General features: G+C 37.2%; 1 protein-coding gene across 3 annotated transcripts in view; it reads left to right on the forward strand.

The window, feature by feature from the left end:
- Positions 1 to 23386, forward strand: part of tiam2a (TIAM Rac1 associated GEF 2a) — a 111740-nt gene that overhangs the window by 23697 nt on the left and 64657 nt on the right. For 2 of the 3 annotated variants that reach the window (XM_084393894.1, XM_084393895.1), the window contains exons 2-3: positions 19844 to 19905; positions 20603 to 21710. In XM_084393894.1, the coding sequence (XP_084250020.1) occupies positions 20610 to 21710 (1101 nt within the window). In that variant the 5' untranslated portion in view covers positions 19844 to 19905; positions 20603 to 20609. Of the gene's footprint in view, positions 1 to 13037; positions 13339 to 19843; positions 19906 to 20602; positions 21711 to 23386 lie in introns of those variants that run through there. The other variant, XM_084393896.1, reaches the window with a different exon arrangement.

The raw sequence follows: 23386 nt of genomic DNA on the forward strand, positions 1-23386 counted from the left end.
TTTAAATATGCAAATAATACAAACAATAGGATGAATACAATAGAACAAAGATTTAAATTAAACTTTCAGATGCTGTAGGTTTATTTAACATGTAAGAAATACTACAGAAATGAAATAATCAAATATAAAAAAACAGTGCATCGTCTTCTCTGTATGAATTAAATATAAATTGATTCTTATTAAAGATACAAAAGTTATTCAGTCAAGAACCGTGAGTGATTTTCTCTTTGTCTTTTGTTGTTTGAGTAACATTAATGTCACAGATGGCAGCAGGGATGTTAGACTTCTGTCACTTTAAGACCGAATGCACGGACAGAAAATACTGACGCGTCTGGTTTTCGCCCAAATGTTTGTTCGTTTAAGATACAACACTGATTGGGTGAACCCAGTGTGAAACGTCAGCTAATGAATATCACCAGTGTGAAACGTGAAGCAAGATAACCCAGGATTCCATTTACCCAGGGTTTAGAATGACCCAGGGTTAACTATGTCAAATGCGAAAAGCCATGAATGATCTCAGTCACAAAGAAACCATTGGGTTTCTCCTGCATTAACCCCAATCCAATTTGATTGAAACAAGATAATACATCTACAGCACTGCTGGCTTCATTTCTCACATAGTCAAATCTGATCTCATTAGACTCAGAATTACTGCTTGAACCTGTCAAATATGCTTACAGGCCTAACTGCTGTATATTAAGCTTTAAATGATCACCACATGTGTTTAGACCACATACAAACAGTTATTCAAGAAAGTTGTTTATTCTTAGAAAAACATCCACAAAAATAAACCACATTTATCCAGTGCAGGGATGCAGAGTTTTGTTTCAACCGTAATCAAACACACCGAATAAGCTTATCAATGTCTTCAGGATTACTAGAAAGATACCGGCAGGGCTGGAGCTAAACTCGGAAGAGGAGATGTGTTATTGTCGTCTGTCTTTTGTTATCTTACACTGCAACCCGTAATTGATCAGGCTAAATCAAGAAGAAAAAAATCCTTTAATTCTTTTTCACCACTGCTTCAGATTTCATCTCCATTAACAAGATGGAAGAACAAAGACAAGACACTATAAACATCTGAAGGCAGTTTTCAGACATACTTTAAGACCTGGATTTGCCCAAACTACATTTGTTTATAGGAATGTTCATCCTTTGAGGGAAATCTTTTGCAGTCCAAGATTAATGTCTGATCTGGCTTTAAGAAGCTATGTATCATGACAGTTGATTTTATTTTTATTAGCCTGGCTTCTAGTGAAGTGTTATGGCTGTTTTATTGAACTGAATGACAGATTCAGCCTGTGAGGAGATGTTTTAAAGATACATGAAATACAGAGCTGAAAGAAGAAAGCTCTAAAGGCTCTTTACAAATAGATCCAGCAGTCTTGAGAGATGAGCCATGCCAGTTGTCTGTCTTGCAGTGTTAGTATAACATCTAACCTTTTTGGCTCTGGTCTATGAGGTCTCATTACTGGCTGTCCTCATTACTGCTTCTTGGTGCGTGTGTGTTTGTGTTCGTTTTTGTTCGTGTGGACCCAGTAATTAACCCAAACTCAATGCTTACAGTTTCCAGTTTATTCCAGTTATTATCAGATTCCAGTTTATTAATAGTCATTGTCAGAATAGTCAAATTCAGAATTCTGCAGGTAAACACTGATAAGCCATTTAAAGCAGCTGTAAGCCAGTTCTATGTGAAACACAACTGTAAGTGTTTCCATGCTACACTCCCTTCCACGATTGTTTGGAAAAGCAGATAGTTCTACTCCAAACCATTGGTTGATCTACAAGTTAACATGTTGAAACGCTCAAACAAACATTTTTCAAAGGTTTAAAATTGTCTTAGAGTCACACTGGTTACACTCTTATACCAACAGATAGCTTACTGTGGTCTCTGCACATAAACTGGATTAAATATTGTAACACCCCAAACAATTACACAAATAATCTCAAGGACAATTTGACAGCACAGAAAATATTTTGAACTTGGTAAAAAGCCTGATCTTTCAGACTCTAGGGTGCCTGTGCTCTCAAAAAAAAACGAAAAAAAAAAAACACAATGAATCACTCAGTTGGAATGCTGGAAAATTCAGACCAGTATCAGACCCTGGTTTTGTTCATTGAGAATGAACAAAGTCCCTCAATGCCAGAACAATTACTGTAACTTCAGAATATTTTCCAGAAAGAATCTCTGAATGAAAAGGGCTACACATTCAATCAAGAAATGACAGCTGGTTTCTAAAAGCTATAAGCTGCCACACTATCAGCCGTCTGTACTAGTACTTTACACAGTATCAGCTAAGAATGAAACGTGATCTGTGAGGAGGAGAGAGTCCTGCTTTGTGTCTGACCTCTCCTGATGGGTCAGTTGTAAACCAGTCTCCTCTTGTCATTTTTTTTCTGATAGGTGACTAAAGGCAGCATCCCACATGCCAGATTAACACAACACCGGCTATGTGTTTACGTACAGCATGTTTCACCCGTTAACGCTAATAGTGGTCGGGATGGCTGAAGTCAACAACAAATGGTTTGTGGTTGGGGATGTCCTACTAGGCATGTGAAAGTATCAGATTTTCATATCATGAAAATTGTCAAAGGTTTTATCACGTGTTGTACTCCAAGTAAGTTTTAATAACTTTTTTTTCATAAAGCAAAAAGAACTTGGAACATTTAAATGCAATAAACCAAGAAACAAAATGTATAAAGTAACTAATGTTTCAAACAGATTAAAGTTTAAGGATTAGTTAGGATTAATTAGAATTAAAATTTCCTGATGTTAACTGTCTGTGTTTGGGCTTTTACACATTTTTGCTCCCATTTTTCCTCATCTATCTTCAGTCCGAGGTCTTGTTCCCACATGGCTAATCTGGATGTAGATGACTCCTGAGAACCTAACAATAACATGTTGTATAAACAACCTTGGCTTGGTTTAGATACACATTTCTTTTTCTTCAGATTAGTTGGCTCTGGCTCAGCAAGTCCTTGTCCCCGTGCAGTACGTATAAAATTCCTAATTTGCAAATATTTATGAGAATGTTTTTTAGGGATTTTGAACTGGTCAGTAATATCAGTAAATGACATTAGAACGCCATCTTTGTATAGATCTTTAACTTTCCACACACCGTTCTCAGCCCAGAGTCGAAAGCCTAACCTTTCGACCAGGTATAAAATGATCATTCCCCCATATTGGGCTAAATACAGATAAAGACTCTTTTTTTCCTTTAGATGAATTCATACTTTCCCTCAGACATTTATCATGTTCAGTACTATTGGATTAAATGATATTCCGCTCAAATTTTTCTAACATTTTTGTATTGGCTGAATAAAGATACAAGTTAAAAGGAATCTTAGATGTCACAAATTAATTTTCTATTTCTAGCCATTTAGGAGGAGCTCTTAACTGGGATGTCCAATAGTATGATTGAATATTTGGGAGTTTCAATCCTCCTCTATCGTAAAGCAAAGATATCCGGACTCTTGGGTGTTTATTATTCCAAATAAACTGGATAAACATTCTTCGTAGGATGGTGAAAAATGAAGTAGTGGGGGGCATATTCTATATCTGCCACAATCTGAAGTCCTATGTAAATGAATCTGTAACGTTAAGACTGGAAGTTAAGTATGATCATTTTGACTTTTCCTCTTGATTAAGAAATAAAATAGAGGATTTAGACTGATTTATCTAATTTATCTGATTTATAGCCAGAAAATTTCCCGAACCTTTTAATGAGATTGAGTAAAGCTGGAATAGATTGGCTGAGTTCTGTAAGAAATAATAAAACATCATCTGCATATAGGGAAATATGTGTGTTATTGAGCTGATCCTAATTCCACTAATGTTGTTTTCACCTCGTACTGCAATAGCAAATGGTTCGATTACCAAGAGAAACAAAAGTGGTGACAGAGGACATTTCTATGTCTTTCTTTCTTCAGTCGAAAAGAAATTAAGGTGTTGGAGGAAAACATAAAAAAAAAGGAAAACATTCCAGGATTTTTCTCCATATAGTGGACTTCAATGGCAACCAATGGTTTGAAAGTCCAAATTGCAGTTTCAATACAGCTTCAAAGGGCTCTACACAATCCCAGCCGAGGAATAAGGGTCTTATCTAGCGAAACGATCAGTCATTTAAAAAAAAACAACAACAACATTTATATATTTTTTAACCACAAATGCTTGTCTTGTCCTACAATCCTACATCCTACGTCACGCCTGACCTTTCCAACATGATGATTACGTAATGCGTGAAGTCGTGGATGTGCAAGACGAGCATTTGTGGTTAAAAAGTATATATATTAGAATGAATTTTTGTTGAAAATGACAGATCATTTGGCTAGATAAGACCTTTATTCCTCGGCTGGGATCGTGTAGAGGCTTTGAAGCTGCATTGAAACTGTAATTTTGACCTTCAACCCGTTGATAACCGCTGAAGTCCACTATATGGAGAAAAATACTGGAAAGTTTTTCTCCAAAACCTTAATTTCTCTTCGACTGAAGAAAGACAGACTTGAACATCTTGGATGATGTGGGGGTGAGTAAATTATCAGAAAATTTTTATTCTGAAGTGAACTACTCCTTTAAACTATAAAGAACAATAGTAAAGAATCAGAACATTATGAGATATCTTATCTGGCATGTCTTAGTCCAGATTAAAATTTTAAATAAATATAAAATCTGTGTCATTTGATATTCACCGTAACACTTTTTTAGAACATAGAAATTAACTTTTTTCTCCATGACAAGCTGGTGTCAAATATGGAAAGTTGTGGAACCCGTTTTGTTGCCGGGTAACTGCATTGTTTCTGCCTTTTCAAAGCGCTACCTACTGTCAGAGAGGGCATTTGTATTCTCATTCAGTCTCCTTCAGTCTTTCCGGCATGCATCTCGTCCATGTTGGGGTTGTTTACATCAGAGTGTGCATGCCTCCTTTACACAGCGAATACACAGTGTTGTTCGATTTAACTGGTTAATGACAAAACAAGTCATAATAAGGTTATCTTGAATCCACGATAACATTAGCATGCATGCATGTTCATTACTGCGATATATTCTACCGAACATCAGCACTTCTACTTCCAACTTGTTTTGATGGTTCTCATTCTCTTTAGTCAGTGGTCTATCACACATTAAAGGTCCCATATTGTCAAAACTGAAATTTCTAGGGGCTATGTAACTACCACCATATAAGTTACAAAACCGTCAATCCACAGACAAATGCACACAGCCTGCATAAAGTAGCTGTGCCTTTTCACGAGCCGTTGTGACTTCCGGAAAAATGTGACGTCAGAACTACTCAGTCACCGCCTTCAGTCCCACCCTGAGCACTGCCCACCATCATTGCACAGGCTTTAATATAAGAGACCAGTGGCTAATGTTTATTTATTTGGAAATACCACAGCAATTTAGTTCGACCTTAACCGTCTGTTCTGCACATTTCACAAGTGACTGCTTCGTCAATCAGGCACAGTTCAATGCCGGTTTTTCAAAGAAACTAACGTTACTCATCAAAGATGCTGGAGTCCCTATATTGTTCGGTCCAACCTAAAATTCGCAACCCGTAAATAAACTTCTAACACATTTTATGTTACATTATGGAGCCAGCATAATCTGAAAGTTTGTAAACGGATATGCAACACTAACTTGTTGCTAAGTTGATGCTGGCGTGTTGTTTTGTACAGTCTATGGTTGCCACAAGCTTTGATAGAAAAATGAACAATGTATTTTTTTCTTGTTTCCAACAGATATTCTAAGTTACAGACACCGTCCCTGTTGTTTTTATTGAGTTAAAGACGGTGAGATTGAGTTCACTCAGCAGGCTACAGCATACATGACCCTAGTTATCTGTGGTTGGCCTGGCCGTGCGTCACTCAGGAAACAACAGGCCAATCAGAAGAGAGCTCTTAGCAGATTCTTAGCAGAGCTCCTGGGAAAGGAGCTGTAAAAATATATTGAGATGGTTTTTGGTACTTCTACCGCAAATATATATTCTTAAGGACATCAAAACCTAAAATAAAACCCCAGAAAGGTGTTCAATATGGGACATTTAAGAATGGCAGAGCAGAATAAATGATTGCTTCTGATTCCCTGTCACGTAAAGCTCAAATATCAAATAAATAGTAAATTAAGTCATTTTTTTTAAAGTAAGAAGGACATGTCCTCTCCAGCTGTAATGGTTGCTATAACACTGAATTTAAGCATTAGGAAGAAGCTGCAGATGTTAAGGTTCCTATTTCCTCTCTCCCCCACTGGCTGTGTAAATGAGGCTTGAAAAGTGAATGAAAAATCATCTGAGACACTGCAAAATCTCCCAGCACCCAGACTACATCAGGCTCACCATTGATTTCAATGAACTCTAGCACCTTGACATGACAGATTGCTCACCAAAGGACACAGAGCGAGTCGGGTCAACCTTATTCAATTTAGTTTTTAAGTAATACGATTTAGGTTCCCTCCATGTGTAGCGTACATGTCAGTGGAGATAGATTGCAGCAGGTGTGTGCTGTGGACAGGGTCAATAGATATGGGCACAAGGTTTTTTTTTACACCCCTTTAATATCAAAATAAGGTTCCCTTTTTAAGTGTCCATGCGTGTTCTTGTCTCTTCCTCTTCATTTGTCAGCACTCTGTTTTATCACTGAACCATCACAGATTCATCTTTTGGTTCAAGTGATCTGAGTGGACACATCTGTAACAGATTTGCCTTTGTGGCACTCGTTGCTTCTCATACTCTGTTTGGCTCCAGAGACCAGAATGTCTGGCAGCGTGATTAATTAGAAATGCACAATGTTAGCTTTTTATATCCTTTATTCCAGTTTACTCATATTTCCTTGTCTCTTACGAACCGTCACTAACAATCATAAGAGGTTCTGCAGAGGTTTAATGATAGGGCCTGATGTGCACTGATGTTTACAACTGTTGTCAATTTTGGCAATGCTGCCTTTGTCAGTGACTTACTGGAACTACATGATAGCTCTTGGGATCACTGCTGGCATGGAGGTCTTCTATACAAGATTTTTAAAGAGCAAGTTCCTTCCAGCTACAGAGTCTAGTCAAGAGGGTGATTTGTCTCTGCTGATCTCCAATGTGTGTTTGACCGCTCTCATGAACTATACAGACTGACAAGAATGCAAGTTGATTGAAACAAAGAACTTGGAAAAGGAAATGCAGTGACAGTAGTGAATACACTTTTATAGGATAGGTCAAGTTGCAAGTCGAAGTGCAAGTGGGTTGGTCAAAATGAACATGATGGTAATCTATACAACCCCAGCTGATGAATCAATAGTCCCTTTCACATAGCAATCCCGGTAAATTACTGTATAACTGGAACGACTTTACCGGTAAATACATGTTCCACACATGTGCTGGTCACACAAGCAACGGCGTTCTGTCTCTTTACCGGTAAGATACCATTCACACATCAGTACCAAAATACCGGTAAACTCAGTGATGTTAAACGCTGAGCCGTTTTCTTCATCCACCTAGATGAGGGGTTGCGCTTTAGTTTCATTTAGTCCAATTTGACTACTTTTTTTTTTTTTTTTTACTTCTGAGTGACAGTGGTCAGACGTCCGGCTAGCAGCAGAAAACGTACAGTAACCCGCTCCAAAAGAGCTTTATGATAGTTTTCCGACAGACTTCTTATGTCAACGCATTCAACTTTACTTTTAACGTAAGAGTGAACGTAGCCATTTGTAAATTTAATGTCTGGCTTCTGCTGTCATCAGCTTCCAGTTATTTTTAGCTGTACAAAAACACAGCTGGTTATGCTGCTTGATATTGCAAACTGGTATTACTTACCATATTGTATTAATGTATTGTTGTAATTATAAACACACAGGTCTGTAGCACTGATAGTTTTACTATTTACTGCACTTTTGTTATTCTTCTAGTTATTTATCAGTTGTATGCTTTGGTTCTGTTTAGTTTCAGTGGGTCTTATTTAGGGCTGGGCGATATATCGCATGACATTGTTATGCACATCTCGTCAGTAAAGCCGGTTCCTTGATTAGTAGTAAATCGACATCACCTGCTTTCAGATGGAGCGGCATTTACTACACAGAGCCGTAGTTAACTGACAAGCTGACCCATATCGCATTAATTATCGCAGGCGATACGTCCGTCGCCCAGCCCTAGTCTTATTCTCTAAGCACGCGTTACTTTGCACAGATTTTTGTGTGAAATTTGTGTACAACATTTTCACGAACAAATTATGATTTACCAAAACCTTTCGCACTAAAATTTATTCTAAATCGACAAAAAATTGGAACAACTGAAACCACACGTACGCAAAAAGCACTTGCACTGTGCGGCCTTATAATCATGTTAAAGAGTTAATCTTATCATGACTGTAATTAGCCTATATTATATTTAAATTAATAAATAATACAATTGAATTTAACCTTAAATATATTTAATATGCAATGAAAGAGTAAGAAAAGCTGCCTTATAGCTTCAGCTGTGAGATTTCTCTGAATAAAGCAGCAGATATAGGCATATGTACAGTTGGCTAATCAGAGTAATCAGGTCTGTATAAAAGTGTTTGTGTTTGAGACTGGCTTTGAGACTGGCACACTTGGCATTGCTCGAGGATCTGGCGAGAGTGCGTCTGTAGAGAGCGACAAAAGGCTGTAAAGGAAAGGTTGTGCGGATAGCCCTTATATGGCGATGTTTGGGCATGTTTTATAAAAATAACTAACTTCCTGCATGCGGCCGCTCATTTAGAATACTTAAAATTCACTAACGTTAGAACAAGGTTAAGAACAAATTGCGTGCGTACGCATGCGTTGTGAATTAGGTTGACATTTTTTCGTGAGAAGTTCTCCTGTGTGTACAAATACAAAATAATCCATGCAATTATTAGTCAATGAGACCCTGTTTGTTTCTATAGTTACTGATTTTCTTCACCTGTTGTTCCTTGAGTTACCTCATTACTCCCTGGCTGTGTCCGAAATCGCCCCCTATACCCTTAAATAAGGCACTGTTTGAGAAGACAGCTATTTGTAGTAGTGTCCGAAACCATAGTGAACATTATTGAGTGCACTCATTCAATACCATAATGCACCACGATAACAAGTGTAAAACTGATGTACGCTAAACCATAGAGATCATATAATAAAGGCTAGATGTCTCGTGCGCGCTGCTGGCCAATGGAGGTCGACGTCCGCACGTGGCGGCCATCTTGCCACAGGCAGCTTGCTCACTCGTAACATTGTGTTTTAATGCTGCATGTACTTTTTAAATAACCATAACTTGCTCAATTTTCTACTGGTTTTCAAACGGTTTGGTTTGTTATAAACGTCAGAGATGTAGTTATGACACTGCAACCATGGACATCAAGCATTCGGAATTATAGCCACGTTAACCCTCTGGGGACCAAGCTGTTTTTGGGGTCCTTGAGATGTTCTGACATGCTCTGACATTTGTGCTTTTTTCAGTTATTTATAAACATGTTAATGGCAAAGGTGTAAATTCACTCTATATAGCACAAACAGGGCTACCATAATATGCGAGCAACGTGTATGTAGATGTTTGTATTTTTAAGAGAATAATGTTTATGCGTGGTTATTGGAAAAAATTTAAATGAAAGTTGCTGAATTAAGACCACAAAACACATATTAAATATGTGTCCACAAGACTTTTGACTAATGGATGTTGTCCCTTTGAATTCTAGCTTCAAAATTATGTGAAAATAGTCTTGCTTTATCGTTCACAAAAAAAAATACATTGATTTAAATGGTGTAAAACAGGTTTTTCTTGGAAAGCCAATATGCGAGGGGGAGGAGTAGTTTACACCTTAGATTACAATGTCCCACCCACTCTGCATAATGACTCTGCATAATTAGCCATTCATTCAGGTGTGACACTGACTGAGCCACAATGCAAGGACAAAAGATGTATTTAGAAGAAGACTTATATTGACCATTTAAGATTTCGCTTACATCTCTCTTGTAAATATGTTTTGCTATTTTATTAAAAATGTTACAATTACAACAATAATTACAATTTCAACAATATTTCAAGTGTACTCTTTCTTTGTAAAAAAGAAAAAGAAAAAAGATTATAGGCCTACATTTTATCATATGTATTCATTAGTTTGAATATAGCAAATATATATATATATATATATAACGTTAGATATGAGCAGAAATTGCTAAACAAAAGCTTATTTGATGTGGCAGTATATTCTACAGTAGCCTAAAAACTGTACCCAAATCTAGTCAACAAGTGACTGACTGTAACGTTGTTTTTATGAAATATTAGGGCATATAAATGCTAATTTGCAGTTTTATACGTTGCTTATACAAATACATTTTATTTCAACATATTCCAGTCGATTTTTACTCATCTCAGTAGGCTATAGCAAAGCAGTTTATTCTTTCACACACAGACGCGCGATTCATATTTAGGCTAAACAGTCTTTACAAATATGTACCCTTCATTCATCTCACAGAAAGGCGAGTCATATTATAGAAATGCGATTCATCTTTTTGCGGTTTGCATAGGCCTACACTAACGTTATTCCATAACGTTATTCCACATCAACACTTGAGAAAAGAAAACAGCCTACCTCACTCCTCAGCGGGATCTACTCCTCATATCAGGAGATATTGCTCCTCATATCAGCACTGTTCTGAGGAAACTTTTCTCCATAAGGTAGGTTATTATGTCTCACTCGCGGCGCTTAGTTTACAGCTGATGTGGGGCTGTTTCACAGGCTGAAATGGTTCTCAGAATTTGCATTTGAATAGCACGCGCTCTCCGGGGAGTGGTCAAATTACTTTTGAATGGCTCGTAATGAGCTCGACTGGAGTCGCTCTGTTTTTATACAGATTACAGAAGCTGAGAATATTTGTTTTTTATACAAATTACTTCATTTAAAAGATGCGATCTCAAGCTTTATGCCCGTGGGTCTGTTTGCCTGTTTGACTGAATTTTCGCGGAGTTATAGATCATTTTCGAACGCGTTTCAAATGGGAGTTTACTGACAGAGAGAAGGCAGAAATCGCATCATGTTAATTTTTCTTTATTTGTCAAAAAGCAAAACACTTTATTTTTATTGTGAGTATACAGAAAAAAAATAGAAAATGAACAGGATCGATTGATGTATTACACGAAAATGAAAGATCAAAATTAACAGAGCATTTAGTGTTTATTTTCATTGCTAAAAAAAAAAAACGAGCAAAACGCGTGGGCGCGTTTTTGGTCCCCAGAGGGTTAATAACGTTTGTAAGAAACCAAACCGTTTGTAAATCCGTCAATATTTCAGCGAGATAAGAGTATTTGTGTTCGTGCTGATCACTCACCTTACATCAGGTACCACAGAGCCCGCCAGAAAGCCTGCCTGTGACAAGATGGCCGCCGGTGATGCCGTTCGAGACTCCGCCTTAAGACATCTAGCCTTAAATGGATATCTATGGGTAGAGAATACCCATAATGCACTGTGAGGGTCGTGCTGAATGAAATCTCTCGTCTTGCCAGAAGATGGCGTTCATAGCTATAGAAATACATGCATAGTTACCTCATTGGCGGCTGCTTCTATGGGCCACTCTACGTAAGCCTTCCCACATTTTGGAACGGTCAAAGCCAGTCCGTAGCCTAAATCTTATGTATTAATTTCACACAGCTTTTTGTTTTTGTCCTTTGTTTTGTTGACAGACCACCGACTGTGTGCTTATGTACAGTATGTTTCGCCCATTACCATTAAAGATGGTCAGGATGGCTGGAGTCTAGACCATTTGTTCCATTTAAGGTTACATATACTGATAAGATTCATTGGTCTATGAAGCTTGTGCACACTAATGCAAAATAGGCAGTGAAACCCGTCTCATACAGCACTACAGAAAACTACTTGTGAGTTCTTGCCCCTGTTGGCTAGTGCACTTTTGATTATGCCAACAGATGGTGTTAATGAGCTTTGTGCGCAGCCCAGTAAAGGCCAGAATCTGAGAATTGTTCTGAGTGTAATTAGCAGGATCATGCCTTTAGTGAATATGTATGACCTTGTGTCCCTAATCCCCACAAAGACATTTCCCATTTCAAAGGCACCAGCTCCTTTAAACAATTTATAATGGAGACTCTCATTGTCACCCTGATCCTCTTTACTCATTCTGCTCTTTTGTTGTTGAGCTAATCACCAGTAACTGCATGAAATTCTTCATCCTGCATGAAAGCATCATCTTCTAATTAGGATCATCCACTGAATGCTTATCTTTATAAAAATAGTAAATTGTAGAGGATCTACAGAAAACTAGATGATTACATCTTATCTGCAATAGTGAGAAAAGTCATTTCTGTCCTGTGCATGCTTTTCAATAAAAATTCTTGAGCTTGCCATTACACTATAATTTTGAATCGAAATACAAGTCGAAGGAGTTTGCACACTCTGAATATGGAGCTGTCAAATCGATTAATCGCATATAACGTACAAGTTTGTGTACATACTATATGCGTGTATATATATTGTTATTTTTTATATATATTATATGTATGTGTGTGTGTGTGTGTGTGTGTGTGTGTATATATAGAGTATATACACACACAGACTTATATATTATATAATATATATACACACATATATTATGTTAATAAACATTTATATTAGATGCGATTATTCGTGATTAATTTATTTGACAGCACTAATTTATTTATTTATTTGCCTCGCAATATAAGTGATACTCTACAATAAAGCCATCACATATATGGCAGAAATTTGTGTCAAACTTGTCTAATAAGCTGTGATCCTGTTTTATGAATTAGCCAGTTTGAATGAACTTTTTGTTTGACTGAAACTAAGAAAGAATGTTTGTTTTTAGGGAGCATGGTGGAATTGAGGGCTGCCAGGAAAATACAACATTCCTTGTACTTGTTTATAAGGGTACACCTAGAAAATAAAAATATGTAGACTTGTCAGTGCCATCCACCCTCAATGTAATCAAATTTTGGGATTTTGTTCCCCATAGAGTTGAAAATGAATCCATTTTCAACCCCTCCTCTTTTACCCGTTCATTTCCCCCATTTCTCTGGCTGCCCTCCCTGCCGTCCCGCCTCTCAATGTGGGGGTGATGGTGCTATGCAGGGTCAGATAACACTGTGGACACATTCGGTTAGCGTTAACCCTCCATGGGAAACTGCGGGGGTTCAGCTTCTGTCCTCTGCTTTGAGTAAAGAACAACAGAGATGTAACTTCAGGTGGATTTCTTAAGGAGTTTATGCTATACCAAAGAAACAAGAAGCACTGGCTTGACAGACATCAGATTTTCCCCTCACGCCGTAGCAGTGCTGTCCGGAGCAGGAGTCACTCTCCGTCTGGGAGGGAGTTTCCACGTGTGCACATGTGCTTTTGTGTGAGTCATTTTGTCTCTTAAGTGTGCGTCTTTCTATGAGAGCTGATGTTGAGATCAGACAGACTGGATTCATCTTCCTTTTCAAAGCATTGTAGATTAAAGCTTTTTCCCAAAGGTAAGGGAAAGGTGTTTTTGTCTGTGTTTTTCATCCTTGCCTTTGTTGCGTCTAACTGGATTAAGAACAGAAAAAAAAGAGGAAAAAAACAGGCTGCAGGTGTAGGTTTAGTGCTGTTCACTTTAGCTTATTGCTGTCTGAATCATTGACTGTTCATTGAAACTTAATTTGCCTTCAGTTCTTTTTAAACTGAAGACTCCTGCTCAGGACAGGTCTGTGATTTACTGAACTGTAGTCAGTCAGTGTGTTGCTCAGATTGATTTGTCTACAGTACGTCAGAAAGATTTAGGAGATGGGTGGACTGGTGATGATTCCAAAGACTGTCAATATTTCTGTTATGATGTTGAAATATTCTATCAGTTGACATTTGACAGGGATGTCTTGAGTACAGAGACATAAATGTGCATTGAGACTTTGCTAGGACATTAAATCTACACTGAGAGTAGGAGAAACCGATTCAGAAGAATCTGATTGATCAATCACTCGCTTGTTAGGCCATAATGTAAAATAAAGCTCAACAGTATTATACCTGCTAAAAACATTGGATCTAAACATGTGACTCCTTTTCATGTTTCACTTCATGTAGTTTTCGCTTCCCTTTTTAAATTTTCTTTTTAATATCTATCTTTCATTTAGTCTTCCATTTATTGCAGATAATTGACATGAGCAAATAAAGTCAGATATGTAAGTGCTGTACCAAAGAGACTGTCTGATAACGATGGAGGTGTTTATGTATGTTTCGATACGCAGTTCGTTCAACTTCTCTGATCTTTCTGAAAGCTCGTAGAGTGGTGGAAATAAATTAAAAAGAAAGAAAGAAAGAAAGAAAGAAAGAAAGAAAGAACCGTTATATATGATCTATTACTCCTAAGGGTGTAACGATTCACACGTTTTCTCCATGCATTGATCCCAAATTCTGCCAATGCAAATGCATCGATCTTGAAACATGGATTATTTGAATCGTGACTCATTTGTTTCAGTCAAGAATAATAGTTTGTCTTTTTCTTTTTCTTACTATGAGACACATTAGAAGAAGCATTTACATAATACTATGAATGCAATAAACAAAATAGAATTGAATCATTAATCATAATCAAATCGAATGAAATCAGTCTCATTGTGAATTTGATCAAATCATTCTTTTAATTAAGTAAAAAAAACTTTGAATTAAGACCCACTTCAGAATATGACTCCCAACTAGGGCTGCACGATTAATTGCAATTAACCAGAAATTGCGCTTAAACCGATTTGGCTTAGTGCGATGATGAAAGCACAAAGGCTGCGATTACAGTTGTGGTCAGAATTAATGGCATTTGTAAATCGCATTATGAAATAAATGTTTTTCTCCAAAACATGTTGGCCACAATTATTGGCACACCTTAATTTTTTATGAGTAAAATATCTGAAGTATATTCCCATTAATATTTAAAAAATGTAGCACACCAGGGTGACTAGGAACACGAACTTGTCAAGCTGTGACTTCTTGTTTCACATAAGTATAAATATGAGGAGTATAAATATGATCAAAGCTGGAGAATTTCAAATATTAGTTGAGTCTCGGGTTCAGAAAGCCAAAAAAAAAAAAAAAACTTTCAAACAACTCCTACATTCACCACAGGGTTTCAAGAAAAATCCTCCTCACTCCTCCAAAAATAAACTCCAGCATATTCAATCGTCAGACACGACTGGAACTTCAAAAGGGACCGGATTCTATGGTCAGATGAAACTAAACAACAACAACAACAACAACAAAAAACTTTTTGGCATCAAACGCCCTAAATGGTTTTGGTGCAAACAGGTATAAAAAGTACCCCATGCCCACGGTTAAATATACAGATGGATCTTTGTTGTGGGCCAATTTTTTTGCTGGAGGTCCTGGACATCTTGTTCATTATGGATTCTAGCAAATACCTCTAACAGATAAAAAATCAAAACCTGATTGCCTCTGCTAGAAATCTTATAATGGGCTGTGGTTGGATCTTCCATCAGGACAACGGTACAAAGCAAACATCAAAATCAACACAAAAATTTGTCACTGAGCACAAAATGAAACTCCTGCCATGACCGTCCCACTCCCCTAAACTGAACCGTATAGAAAATGAGTGGGGTGAACTGAAGAGAAGCACCACCAACATGGATCTGGGAATCTGAAGGATCTGGAGAGATTCTGTATGGAGGAATGGTCTCTGATCTCTTGTCAGTTGTTCTCCAAACTCATCAGGCATTATAGGAGAAAACTCAGAGCTGTTATCTGGCAAAAGTAATTAATAAAATAAGCAAAAAGTATTTAATAAAAGGGTGCCAAAAATGATGGTCAACATGTTTTGGATGTTTTGGATGTGATTTACCCCCCACTTTCAATTCTTTTACTCCAATGAAAGGTTAAATTTTAGCACATTTTTTCAATGACAGATCAAAAGGATAAACAATGCAGATTTATTTTTAGAGCCATCTTTGATAATATTTACCAGGGATGGCAATAATTCTGACCACCACTGTATTTTTTATGCGCAGCTTGTCAGTGACGTACAGCTCTGTAAACGCTGCTCCATCTGAAAGCACTGTGAGTTTGAGTCACTTATAACATGCATTTGAAAAAGCAACACGTGTCAAACATCTTTCCAAACATGAGAAGCATTTCTGAACCTCTTGTCCAACAAAAGACATAATTTAATAACTTTTTACCCCAAACTCACTTCATAATGTCAGTTGGGTGTTTGAAAACATCCTTTTATGAGCTGATGTGGCTTAACAGAATAAAGCACACAACATTATTATGTCATAGTATTCCATACAGTGATAAAGGCATGTCGATTAGCACTGAACTATACTGAAAAATACCGGAGAAGGCTTAAAGAACTCAGATTAACCAGATATTGTTGTAGTCGTGTGTTTATTAGTCATGTTTAATCAATCAAACCGTTTCAATCTTCTGTTTATTCAGCCACAGCAACAGTATAATGCATATAGGCATTTCCTATAACAACGAGCATTTATCGTACTTCTGCAAGCCACCCTGTTTTGCCCCTCTAAGGACAAAAGTGAAACGCTGTTCTCAGCTGCTGCTGTCAAGTCTCGGGACGGTAACATGATGAGGGAGAAAGTGATCTGGGGGCTGCATGTCTAATAATAAAGAGTTATCTTATGTAACAGCAGGACATAAGAGAACTATGACAGAGAAAGTGTTGGAGGCTTCTTTGCTTCTGTTATGTTCTGCACGCTAGTTATGTGCCTTTTGCATGGCAGCGCTTTTTGTGTCAACTTGACATTAGAGATTATCAACTGTGTGTTCAAAGTTGTGTGATTTCTCACATGAACCTATTGTCATGTAAAGTTCTTTAAATGCCTTCTTAACTTTTTTCACATTTTTCATTATTGATTGTAAGCCACATTCTGTCACTGAAATACTGTTATTTACATGTCTGCTTAGCGTTTCTGCTTGAGTTTCTGCCACCAAATTGTAAAAGCAACAATTGAAATTGTAGTTAAAGAAAATTATCATTTTAACTTTAGCATTGCACTGCGACAGGCTCATTTGTCAGACTAAAGCCTTTTTTATTTCATTCTGTGTGAAAAAGCAATGAGCATATTCCTTCCTGAGCAGTGTTGTATAGACACTTTAATTGGCATTGATGTTAAGCAGTGAATTGGGAGGTAAAAGAGGGGAGTTTTAGGCAAAGACAGATGTTCAAATAATTCTGGCCTTCGATCTGGATCTATAGCTTTCTTCCAGTAAGCCTCAGCAATCATAATACAACACATGCTTTGCTTTCTCAGGCTTTTTTTGAATCAAAGTTCCTTTGACGTTTGAGCCTTGTTTCAGCTAAATGTTGTAAAGAACCAAATTAAAATAACATTGTATATTTTAGCTTATGTGCAAAATGATACCACAGAGTGATTGTCTTTACCCCCTTGAGCAACAACACCACCAACCTTTTCTGGTAATGGGGGATCAGTCCTGTCTAGGAAGAGCATTGGAAATTTTGGCCCATTTCTCCATTCAACAGTTCTTCCACTTAGTGACTTTTGTTGGGTTTCCAACATTTCTGTGTGTGTTTGTGTGAACTGCTATCTTTAGATCTTTCCACAACACTTCTATTGGGTTACACTCATGTCTAGCCATGCTAAAACATTTTTTTGTGCTTTAAACATGGTAGACCTTATATGTTTAGGGCCATTGTCTTGCTGCAGTGTCAGTGTTTTAAGTGTCAGTTCCCAGACTGACAGCTTTATATTGTCCTGTACACTTTTTTAGTTTAACTCTGGTTCAAATAATTTTACTGCCACCACTGTGCTTTACAGTTGGGATTAGGTTCCTATTATTGTATTTCAGTATGTGGTTTTCTCCAAATGTAACACTTCTTATTTAAAACCAAGAAGTTCTCTAGACCAATGAGACCACAGGACATTCTTCTTACAGTCCTCGGCCTCATCCACATGTTCCTTGGCAAACTTTAGACGGGCAGCAAAGTTCTTTTTAGAGAGTAGTGGTTTCTTCTTGCAGTCCTGCCATATACTGTAAAATGTGTTTTGTTGACTACCTAAAAGACTGAGAAAAACTTCACAAATGAAAACAAAGTTTTGTTGTAGTTAATTGGATTCTCTTCGCAATGTAGGCTATGTTAAACTGAAATGCTTTCACAACTTTCTACAACCACTGCATTATTGTCTTTTAAAAAGAGTTACATGAATTCATCTGTGTGTTACATTCATTAGTGAATGTTATAGCATGACTTCTATGTTCAATCGTTAGCTTTGATTCGTCAGTGAATAAATTGAACAAACAGAAAACAGACTACCGTTCAAAAGTATGGGGTCGGTAAGATTTTTTAATGCGTTTGAAAGAAGTCTCTTATGCCCTGCAAGACTGCATTTATTTGATAAAAAATACAGTAAAAACTGTATTTGGAAATTATGAAAATGATTTGGTGATTAAGAAACATTTCTTATCACAGTTTAAAACGGCTGTACTGCCGTAATATACATAATATTTTTGTGGAAACCTAATATGTTTGTTTTTTTAGGATTCTTTGATAAATAAAGTTAAAAAAACAATAATTATTGAAATAGATTTTTTTGTAACTGCGACCTTTGGTCAGTATAATGCGTCCTTGAAAAAAAAACAGAGGTTGAATAAAATTAACTACTGTAACCCCCAGCTCTCTCTGGAATTTTCTATAGTGATCTCTGAAATTCACTTGATTCCTTATCTTTCCTTCCGCTAAAGCTAATGAGGATTTAACCTCTCTTAATAATGGTTACGACATCGCTTGGCTTGTATACATGTGTTCTTAGAAATGTGTAGGACACTGTTTTTTTAAAGGGATCGTTCACCCAAAAATGAAAAATCGATTATCATTTACTCAACCATATGTTGTCTTTAACCAGAATGACTTTTTTTTCCTGTGCAACATAAAAAATATTTTGAGAGTTTAGTTTTTTTGTCTATACAATGGAAGTCAATGATCACCATAACCGTTTGGTTACCAGCATTCTTCAAAATATCTTATTTTGTGTTCTGCTGAAGGGTGAAAGTCATACAAGTTTGGAACAACAAGAGAATGAGGAAATGACAGAATTTTAATTTGCGCTGGGTGTTTGAATGGGCTTAAAATACCCCACAGATATTTTTATATAGCTGTTAAAATTGTATTTTATATATATATATATATATATATATATATATATATATATATATATATATATATATATATATAAAATACAATTTTAACAGCTATATAAAAGCCCATTATATATATATATTATATATATATATATATATATATAATATATAATATATAATAAAACCCTGCAATGGAGGGTGTATTGTTTAAACTTTTAGTAAGATTGACCCATCCACTAACCCAGCGGCTGGGTAACACAAAAACTACCCAACAGGCTCAACCCAACATTTGGACAGAAACTCTCTTTTTTTTTTGAGTGTAGGGATGTGTAGCCTGTGTTAGTGTGGTCCTGTGGATAGTAGGCCTACTGAGAACATGTTCTGACCACAGCTTTATTTGGTATCTATCTCAAAGCTTTTTTAGCAGTGTCAAAAAAAGGTTGCTGTAAATAGTAAATGAAGTCAACTTTTTTTCTTCTTCAAAACCAAAACCGTTACCAACTGTCAGGGCAAGATGTGGACAGCTCAGGGAGAAAAAGTTTAAAGAGGATGTGAAAATGCCAGTGAGTCTTAGATATAATTAGTCTTATCCTGTTAATCAAAGGTTTTCCAGGGTTACATATTGAATTTTAACATGTCAACCACATTTCCTGAGATGGTAGAAATGGTGGACCATTCCATTGATATTTTTGTTGTACTGTGAACGTTTTTCACCTTTTAAAACTAATGCATTCTAAGACCAGTATGTTTTTTTTTCTTCCCCCCAGATAACCAAGGACAGAATGATGACTGTGCAGACATCAAGGCCATAAGAGGGCTAACTACCTTGGTAAGTCATACTACGGCATATCACTGCCAATACCATGGATTGCTTACTTTACTGGAAAATCTCAGTAACTTGTTTCAGACTTTTATATCACTTAAAATTCACAAACAAACACTATGGGCCAGATTTATTAAACAGGGCAAATTAGCGTAAGAGGGCAATTCCAAAACAGCGCTGATGGGAGTGGAAAGTTCTGTGCGTGATCTAGTGATGACTTGCAAATTAAAGAACACAGACACAGTCAGAACAATCCCATAATGACCAAAGCAATCTACCAGGTAGCGTCTGGTTTAGCGTTTATGCTTTTTTTGGGGCGGTAAATAATGGCGCAAACACCAGTAAATTGACGAGCACACACCTTAGTAAATCACCTTGCATGATTCATTTAAACACTCTCCTCCCATAAATTTTGCGCCTGAAAGGGAAACTCTTACAAATGCATATGCAATAAGATCAGCCGCAAAAATAACTGTCTACACCTTTTCAGCACTAATTTTTCAATGCGTGTCTTTAGTAGATCCTGACAGTAGTTTTTTTAATGCCAAAAGAGGGTTTGCGCTGGCGTAAGCTGTTAGTAAATGTGGCCCTAGAACTAAATAAGAATCTCAAAACACATAGTAGTCATAATCCATAACAGCAATATTTAAAAGCCTTAGCATAGCTTTGTGTTACTGACAGAATCTTTCTCTTGCTCTTCTAGATCCAGGATGGGAAACTCTGAGAGCCAGTATAGCATCCAGGGCACTAGAAACAATAGCTTCATCATCCCTGGCAGACAGAAACCCTATTCATTCAAGGTCCACTCTGCCAAAGAAGACGCTTTATCACCTCTAGGCTTTTGGAGTGCTGGTTCAGGATTTTCTGCATTGAAGTCCAGAAATGTAGATCGTGGTTCCTCCCCGTCGAAAAGCAGCCGCACTTTTATGTCCCGCCATTATGATTACATCACACATAAACTAAAGAGTGGTGCAAATAGTCAGTGGAATGGGGTTTCAGAGGACTTGTTGCCTGAAGGCTGCTTGACATTGCCTTCTGAAAATGGCTGCTTGTATGGCAGCCACAAGGAGAAGAGAAAACCCTGTAATAATTATGCTATTAACACAATGAAGATGCTTGAGAAAAGTCCCAGGTTTGAGGATATTGAGGACCAGAGCAGCCCCAGAGTTGTTATCAAGAAAGATGGTAGCGTACGAGTAGAATTTAACAGCAGTTCAAACAGTGCCCTTACTTTGGATGATTGCGCTGGACCAGTTCAGCTCCTCAAGTTTTCCCCTACATTAGAGTCCGGTTCTCGCTTATCTGGTGTATGTCCCTCATTAGACGCCCATCTTGGAGCTGCTCAGGCTGTTTCCAGCTTCAAGAGCAGTAAAGGTAGCTCTCTGAGCTCAGATGGCTCCTTGTACGACTTGCCCTGGGGGACCAGTGTCGAACTTAACGATTCAGACAGTGCATCCCCTAACAGCCAAAGACAAATCATTTCATCAAACGTGGGTTTTTTGGATGAGCCGTTGGCTGCCAATACTGCAACCATCCTCTACAGGGATCCCAGAATTGCTGCCACCTTCTCTACGGTTAAGGATTTGCAGTTTTCAAATGACAGCCATTTAAAGCACAGATCCTCCTATGTGTCTGTGATGGAGGAACACTGTTCGGAAGGAGGCCCAGAGGAAGAGCAATATTCCTCCTTCACCTTACCTTGTCGTAAACCTAAGCCTTTTCTAGACAATAATGGAAAGAAAGAGTCCATCAGAAACAGATTTAGGCGCATCAGTGACTGGACCGGAAGTTTGACAAGGAAAAAGTTTCAGGTAAGGACAATCCTTTGGATGGCTGTTTCCATTTTACTTTAAACATGCTCATTTTTTACCTCGTAGAGCTGTTTTGTGAATATGTCTTTGTTTTAGTTTTATTTAGTAAATTGAGTGATGTAATAAGATTTAAATCCAATGCCAGCCTCAGTCTGCATTTCCGAGTTAATGCAAACAAACTATTGCTCACTCTCGGGATTAGGGGTTGCGTCTCTCCTTAAATTTTTTTGTTTTTGGCTAGGTGAACATCTTAAATAAGATTGTTTGTATTACAGCTCCTCAAAAAGCTGCACAGTTTCAGGAATCATTCATGTCACGTCTTTCACATCAACACAAACGTCAAAAGCGGCCATTGTAAATCAGCAAGACCACAAGTGCACATGAAGCAGTGGCGAAGACACATAAATAATTATAATACACATCTTATTACACTATAACTTTATTAATTTAGTTCAAAGAATAATTAAATGCAAGTTTCCATGGTCAATCGCAGACGGTTATCCCTATAGGTGCACGCTTGTCAAAATGAAATGTTAAATATGATTCATCAGTTTCTGTGTCCCGTCCCCACAATGTTAACGTTATGATGCAAGGTTGTAAAACTTGCAATAGTAGGAATTGCGGGTTTGTTGAGTTGAATTTGAAAATGGTGAAGCCAATATCAATCAGTTGATACTTTAAAACGCCTAAATTAGATATCTCAATTGTACAGCTGCAAGAAACCAAGTCTAGCAATGAATCCCGGTGATTCCTTTAAACTTCCTTCAAAATTCCTGCAAACTGACAGACACTTGATTATAATGAGATCATCTCCGATTTTAAGTACAAAGATTCTCTCAATGTTTATAGTTACACAGGTCTAAACATTTTTTAATATAATGTTATACTGACAAACTTGATAGAAAATAGTAAGAGTCATTTTATTGTGTGTCGTGCACTGTAAAAAACAAACAAATTATAGCCTAAATAGTAAGTCATGGCAACATATGTTTTTACATTACTTTAATTCATAAAATAATTTAAGCAATTTCTTTCTTTTATAAGTTGTACGAGATTCAACTTGATTTTTTTAAGTCAGTTTTAATAAAGTTTAAGTTGAAATGACTTGGACAGCCAATTTGATTATACTTAATTTAAAGCAGCAACAGAAAGTTTTTAAGTTGAAATAAGTGAAACATTTTTACAGTGTAGTTTTTACACGTTGTTGTTTTTTGCTGTTTTGAAACTTGAAACTTGAAACTTGTTGGTAATTTGAAGTGCAGTTTTCCTACTCTAGCCTACGCTTTGCCCACCCTGTTTTATGAAGGCCCACTCCCTTGAACATTACTGGCCTCGCCCCTGACATAAGTTGTGCCATTTGGGACGGGGCCAATGTCTAGTTTACAAATTTACTTATTTAACCTGCCCAGTATAGCGGTGAGCAGTGAGGTAGCAGGGAGAAAGATGCTTTTAGCCAATTATAACAGTGTGCTTACTCATTCATTTTTCACAACTCCTAACAATATCTAGGAATCTAAATATCTTAGAAACTTGGTTGTGGGCTCATTTGACTCAAGCCTGTAAGCAGCCAACCCAGAAGATCTGACACATTTTCTTTTTCACATTTTCTCATTTTCACACCACTTAAATAGGGATTAAAGTTCTCTGTCACTATGATGGATTTGTGTCATTTGGAG

Source organism: Rutilus rutilus (genome assembly GCF_951802725.1).
Source record: "Rutilus rutilus genome assembly, chromosome: 21".
Taxonomy (NCBI): domain Eukaryota; kingdom Metazoa; phylum Chordata; class Actinopteri; order Cypriniformes; family Leuciscidae; genus Rutilus; species Rutilus rutilus.